At 40.6% G+C, this 7,333-nt stretch overlaps 2 protein-coding genes across 2 annotated transcripts; both read right to left on the reverse strand.

Moving 5' to 3' along the window:
- On the reverse strand, positions 1-945 carry LOC143825336 (olfactory receptor 11L1-like). Its single transcript, XM_077313361.1, has one exon. It carries the CDS (start codon positions 943-945, stop codon positions 1-3), a length of 945 nt encoding a protein of 314 aa, XP_077169476.1.
- Positions 946-5,586: 4,641 nt separating this feature from the next.
- On the reverse strand, positions 5,587-7,333 carry LOC143825337 (olfactory receptor 5F1-like). Its single transcript, XM_077313362.1, has 2 exons — positions 6,925-7,333; positions 5,587-6,578 (listed from the first exon to the last, which is right to left on the reverse strand). The coding sequence occupies exons 1-2, from the start codon at positions 7,331-7,333 to the stop codon at positions 5,587-5,589; spliced, it is 1,401 nt and encodes a 466-aa protein (XP_077169477.1).

A 7,333-nucleotide genomic window follows, 5' to 3' on the forward strand; every position in this document is an offset into this window, starting at 1 on the left:
CTAAGGAGTCTGTCTTCCTCCAAAGAATCTCATCAACATCATTCTTTTCAAAGCCCTTTTGACATCTTCATTTCTCCAGCTGTAAATGATGGGATTGAGCATGGGGGTGACCACACTGTAGACAAAAGACACCACCTTGTTCATTTCCACTGAATTCTTGGCTGCAGGATTGACATACATGAAGATCACTGTTCCATAGTAGAGTGAGACCACAGTCAAGTGAGCAGAGCAGGTGGAGAATGCCTTCTGTCGGCTCGTAGCTGAAGACATCCTTAGGAGGGTTGCCAGAATGCAAGCATAAGAAAGCATAGTCAACATGAAAGTACCTAACACTATGACAGCTGAGCTGATGAAGATGATAGTTCTACTGATGTAGGTGTTGCTGCAGGAGAGGCTGAGCAGTGGTGGGACATCACAGAAAAAGTGGTTGATAATGTTGCCGCAGAAATGCAACCTGCTAACCAGGATGGTGGATGGGCAAGGATTTAGAAAGCCAGTAAACCATGACCCAATGGCTAAAAAGACACACACTCTATTGCACATGAGTATTGGGTATCTCAGTGGATTGCAGATGGCTAGATAACGGTCATAAGCCATGACTGCAAGGAAGAAACACTCTGTGGAACCCAAGAAGAAGAAGAAATAGGACTGAGTTAGACATGCTGTAAGAGAGATATTTCTTGCTCTGCCAATGGAGATTGCCAGGAGTTTAGGGAGAGTTACTGAGGTGTATCCAATCTCCAAGACAGCAAGATTGCCTAGGAAGAAGTACATAGGTGTATGAAGGTTTGTCTCTGCCTTTAATGTGAATAACAAGGTGATGTTTCCCAAAAGAGTCAGTAGATAAATGAGAAGAAAGATGATGAAATACAAAATCTGAATCTTCCTGTTACCTGGGAACCCAACAATGATGAATTTTGTTATTTCTGTGTAATTTATTCTCATGTTATCCTCCATCTGGAACCAAAACTTAAATAAGTGGAAATCTGAATGTTTATGGACAGCATAGACCACAGTGATTCCTGGGAAGAAGTAAACAGAATTGTATCAAATATATTCTAAAACTTGTAAGAAATGAATGGAAACTTTTCCCATGCCACTTAAATTGAGATATGGTTTGGTTTACAAAATTCAGTAAAAAGGGGAAACTTTTCAGGACATCACATCTAGATTTGGGACCCATAGACAAATCTGTTTGATTAAACTATATCATATATCTAGGACTAGAAAGCTAAGAGTTTCACATAAAGTGCCATAGGCTATTACTTACAGATATCATCAAAAATACGGAACTTTTTTGAGGAAACCCAAAACTGAAGGGTTGAATAAACTACTCTTAACTTGCCCAGATCTTATTGCAAGCTTTCCTCATGAGTTTGATTTAAAATTCCATTTGGTTGCATAGAACTTTCCATTATGCAATTCAAATTGCTTTCACATAAACAAAATGGGGCAGCTTTTATCAATTTTTCTCCTGGTAAAAAAGGAAGGAAAATTTCATACAAACGATATACATACCCACTGAAGCACTGCTGAAACCAACATACACCCATAAGAAGTCCTAAGTCAAAACCACGTATTCCATCTTTTGTCATTTGCTGTTTACTCTCTGATTTTCACTCTGTGTAATTTATTGTCTTAGATGTGCTAATAAGTGTAGCTTGCACCAGGAATTCTGGCTGTAAAGCTCTGATGTGTGGGAGTGTCTTATTTCTCCCCAACCTTGGGCCAGGAGGCACCAGTTCTGTCTCTCTGGCCTGGCTATAGGGCTGGCATCTGGATAGTTTCATGCTCACATGAATAGGTGGGGGTGGAGTGCTGGGTTTAAGAAGGAGCAATGGTTCCTAGATGTTTGATCTTAGCAATGGATTTAGAGACATCATCATGATTGTATGTTCAATAAAGAGATTTTCTTCAACAAAGTCTGCTTATTAGGAGCAATTAACAGGACTCTCAAGCCTAATTGAGTTTTGCCTATACAGACCAAGGTGGAAAAGACACATCTAAATACATAAATATATCATATTTTGAACTGTCTAGAGGACAGTTTCTAAATAATTTGACCATAAATTCTGCATTCTGAAGGGCGTTGAACTAGATGACCCTGGAGGTCCGTTCCAACTCTATGATTATTAATAGCATTCATACCTGTTTTGGTCCACTTTGCTTAAAAAGCCCTTGAATAAAAATGAAACAGTCTTTTTGTGTGTTTGATATCTCTTGACCTTCTCAACGGATTTCTGTGGTGCATAGGTACAGATGAAATTTATAAGGAAAAGCAGTGATTCTAAAAATGCATTCAATTTTAGAGTAATTGGATGAAAACAAATCAGACTAGCATTCTCGATATTATCTACTCATTTGGTTTGCTGCATTTAAAAAGATTTTACCATGTTATTTCAGCAGTTCTTTTTGTCCCATGAGAGCTAATCAACAGAACTTTTGAGGGACTATGAAAAGAAATGGTTGATCAGGTAATTAAGATTGTGCAGCCTAGAGGCTAACAATGTGAACTGTGAGTATTGAAGTCCCAGTTGCCTCTACCATGAACACAGTTGATGGACCTATGCAAGCCATAATCTTTATTTTAGCCTCACATCTGCCTATGGGAAGTCTGAAACACACTAAAATCTCGTGTTATTGGTTAGCCAGAGTACCTTTATTGGCATAAAAATGTGTGATCTTGGCCATATCTACACGGAAATAAGTCCTGCTGGGTTATGGGAGACAATTTCTTACCTATATGAAATCTACTGAGCCAATAGTCATAAGAAAAGAAGTTGTACTGCTTTTTTAATGCCCATAAAGACATAAAGGGGACAGTAGAGGTAGGGGATGGGGGATGAGTTTTTCTGGATCCTAAATTGTTGTGTTTGCATCATACCAGCAACACCCACATCCCAATTGCTTATCTACTGTAACTTGCCAACCCTTTGCCTTCAGAGAATCAACCTCTCCGTCAGATGGCTATGTAGCCTCTGTTTTAAAATTTCCAAAGATGGAGAACCCACCACCTCCTGGCTGGGCAACAAGTGTGGCTGACCTAGCTGGGAGGCCAGGGACTCATAGCCAAGCAACCTAGGAGCCAAATGTGGTGGGTACCCTTTGGTCCCCATGTAGGTTACTTTCTCCAGTGGAGATTCGAGGCGGCAAAGGGCTGGTCTTCCCATCAACGTAAATGCTGGTGCCAGGGCGCCACTGAACTTCTGATCATGTTGCAGCCATGGGTGTAGGCTTCTTTCCTCATGCCAGGGGAGGCTAGCCCTCTTTGCCCTGTTAGAATAAATAAAACTGTAGCCATGTTAAAGCCATACCCCGGTGTAGCGTCTTATTTGGCCAAAGTGCCAGCCTGCAAGTCAATGTTAAACCACACAAAATGGCATGTTTAGATAGTTTAAACAAGTGATTTTTAAAACCATTAGTGGAAATCTAACTAACCATGCTAACCACATAAAAGTTTTTAACAAGAAGATATTTATTGGAATTCAGCACAAAATAAATCAACAATATATAAGCCGGAGATATGTGCAATATTAAACATTAAACGCTCATCCTCGTTTTATGAATTTTGCAACTCGTTCCATTAAAACAGGATTCTGGCTATTTAGCCACAGACGCATCTTGTATTCATCAGAAGCCTTCCACTTTCTAATTGGGAGCGGATACAAGTATTCAGATAGTGGACAATATAATAGAACACAAATAACTGATTTTTTACAGCCTTGGTAGCTTAGGTACAATCTGTTTCAGTAAGGGACTTTAAGATATCTTCCTGTCACCACTGCAAAAGTCCAAGTGTTGAAGGTCACAAGCATAGAGGTTTGACATTGCTGTGGATTTGTTAGATGGGATAAATATGATGATCCATGGTCAGAATATAGAGAAATGTCCAAGCTCAAAGATGAACAAGTTTTCTTAGCAGCACTAATAAGAACTTGATATTCTAGCCAGTTTGGTGTAGTGGTTAGGAGTGCGGACTTCTAATCTGGCATGCCAGGTTCGATTCTGTGCTCCCCCACATGCAGCCAGCTGGGTGGCCTTGGGCTTGCCACGGCAATGATAAAACTGTTCTGACTGAGCAGTGATATCAGGGCTCTCAGCCTCACCCACCCCACAGGGTGTCTGTTGTGGGGAGAGGAATGGGAAGGCGACTGTAAGCCGTTTTGAGCCTCCTTCGGGTAGGGAAAAGCGGCATATAAGAACCAACTCTTCTTCTTCTTCTTCTATAACCAGGATTCTGTGCTTTATAATAGCATATGCAGAAGTTTCTGATTCCTAGGTCACCTTTTCTAATGCTATGCCTATGGATTTAAATTTTTTGCTTGATAAGATTTACTGCCTAAAATTGGCTTTCAGTATGTATTTTTTTCCAAAATGTAGAAACCCTCTTAATGGAACATTGGGGGTAATTACATAGAACAGATGAGGTATTTTAAATATTTAGGGATATACTTACATTACAATGCAAGCTGGGCAACATGTCATAAATTCATTATAAATGCAGTAACAAATAGTGTCTTAGCAATAACTCATTTCTTCTATACCAAAGGGAATCAATTTGTGCCTGCAGCACTTAGGGTTTTCAATGCTAAGTCTTGTTCTCAGTTACTGTACAGCTCCTCAATTTGGTGAGGTACTTTCAACCAAGCTGGTGAAAGCATCCAGTCCATATTTCTGCAAATTATTTTGAGAGTCCAAAACTGTGTGCCACATGCAGTTATGTGTTTGACACAATTGAAGAAGTGACCCCTTTACTAAAGAGCTGTTGCCTATGTGATATCCTGTAATTGTACTGGTGATATTATATGATGTTATATTAAGACCACAATTGCAACCACTGAAGAAGCACTAGAAAGCAGGATTGAATAGGTGGGACCCCGTTCTGGTTGCAAAATTATTCAGGATTGCATTTAATAAATTTAAAGAAGACACAACTTTTTTGCCTTTTGGTTTCGTTTGCTTTTGGATATGTGTCTGGAAGCAAACCAAAGACTGTTGGTAACTCAAGCATGGCTGTTAGCTATTATGTTCTGGATGCATTTATTTTATTTTATTTTTTTTTAGTTTTATTGTTTATTGTTATTATATATAGAGTACAGAAGAGTGAAAAAGAAAAAAAGAAGATGACCAGCTGATAGGTAGTTATTATATCCTAGTCTATACATCATCTATACAAATATACCTTACATAGTATAGTCTGATATTATCTCAAGAAATATGTAGTCAGTTCCCATTGCATATTAGTCCTAGCCTAGCAGTTGCTACTATCTTTCTTAAGAAAGTCCAGGTAATCGCTCCACTGTTCGTCATATTCTTCCGGTGGTTTCTTATTCACCATGTTAGTGAGTCTTGCCATTTTTGCTAAGTCCGCAAGTTTGTCTAGCAATGTAGAAATAGTTGGGGTTTCGGTCGCCTTCCAGTGCTTCACCCACACTAACCGCGCCGCCGTAGTGGATGCATTTATTATTCAGTTCTGATCCAACCACATTAAAGTTGAAAAGAAACAAACAACAATCTTTTCAATCCTTTTTATATTATTCTTGGGGGAGGGGGTTGCCTTTTTAAGCTGCCATGTACTCTCTATACCTACCACTTGTTCTTACTAAGGGCTCGCCAGACTGCTCTCTGCACCTCCTTATTCCTTAAACTGTAGATCAGGGGATTTAGCATTGGAGTAAGGATGGCATATAGAACAGCAACCAAGCGGTCCTCCTCCATGGAATGGCTGGAGGATGGGCGTAGGTAAGTATACATGAGAGTGCCATAGAAGATGCTCACCACAGTGAGGTGGGAAGCACAGGTAGAAAATGCCTTGAGCCTACCTTGAGCACTACGGATTTTCAGCACTGAGGAGACAATGAGGCTGTAGGACAGAAGAATCAGACTGAAAGCCACAATCATGATACCCCCAGAGATGTTAAAAGTCACCAACTGGCTAACTGATGTATCAGAGCAAGAGAGTTTCAGGAGGGGAGGAACATCACAGAAGAAGTGGTCAATTTCATTGGAGTGGCAGAAGTCAAGGGAAAAGACCAAGGCTGTGTTGATGATGGAATTGAAGTTTCCAATAGCCCAGGAACATGCCAGGAGTCCCCAACATATCTTCTGCCTCATGAGAAGGGCATAGCGCAATGGATGGCAGATAGCTGCATAGCGATCATATGCCATAACTATGAGAAGAACACATTCTGTGCTTCCTAATGTGACAAAGAAATACAATTGGAGTGCACATCCTATGAAAGTGATGGTTTTGTTTCCCAGCAAGAGGTCCCACAACATCTTTGGGGCAGTGGTGGAACTATAACAGATCTCAATAAAAGACAGATTACCCAGGAGGAAGTACATGGGAGTTTGCAGGCACTGATCTATGCAGACCAATGTAATGATGGCTAGATTCCCTACCAGAGTTAACAGATAGACTAATAAGCCAAGAGCAGAGAGAAGAGTCTGTTTCTTTGGGTCAACAGAGAATCCCAAGAGAACAAACTCTGTGACACTGGTGTGGTTCTGTTTTCCCAGAGGCATGATGAAGTCCTTTGTTATGCCTTCTTTGATAGAAAGGGGTCCAGTTGTTTGATCTATGAGTGCCAGCAGTTTCATAAAAACAACAAATAAGAGACAGTCAGCAGGCAATTTTTAGTGTTTACTTTCTCCCCAAGACAGTTCTTTTCAGACTATACCACCAAATCTGCAGGAACTTCCTGACCTGGAGATGCTAACCCTAGGCAGCCCTGGCTCCAATGGGTCCTCCCTTTAAGGCTAAATAGGGCTGGAAATAACCCTTCCCTTTCCCCCTGCCTTAAAGGCTGCTGCCAAGAATGCCTTCATTGCCTAGCTGCAGAAACTGAAATAATCCTTTGAAATAATCCTTTCCATAAAACTACATGTGCTCCTTTTATCATTTGGTTATTTTTTTTAATCCACAGATTTGGCCAATCTTAGTATTAGAATATAAGCAGTACTTTGATTTGTACCAAAGAATCACTTTAGCTAGTGCCTTTGCTGGCATTGTAGTCACTGCTTTTTGATCTGATTGATGCTCCCAAATAGTCTTCAAAAGCAGCACCATATCTGTTGTATTGCACTGGTACAAAGGAGATATCTTAGGAAATGGACACCTGGTCAAATCATCTCTAGCAAGAAAACAATGCATCTGGCAAGCCAGGCAAAGTCGACTAAGGGTGCACCATGCTACAGAGACGTGTGCCTCGATCTGTGGCCCTGGATCTGAAAGCGACCTCAACTCAAACAGGAAGATTCCAGAAATCTCAGTTGACATGCCAACTCCAGGACCAAGTGTTAATTCGTTGGCCCTCATCCAGCTGTAGCCCAT

Source organism: Paroedura picta, chromosome 16 (genome assembly GCF_049243985.1).
Source record: "Paroedura picta isolate Pp20150507F chromosome 16, Ppicta_v3.0, whole genome shotgun sequence".
In the NCBI taxonomy this organism is placed as follows: Eukaryota; Metazoa; Chordata; class Lepidosauria; order Squamata; family Gekkonidae; genus Paroedura; species Paroedura picta.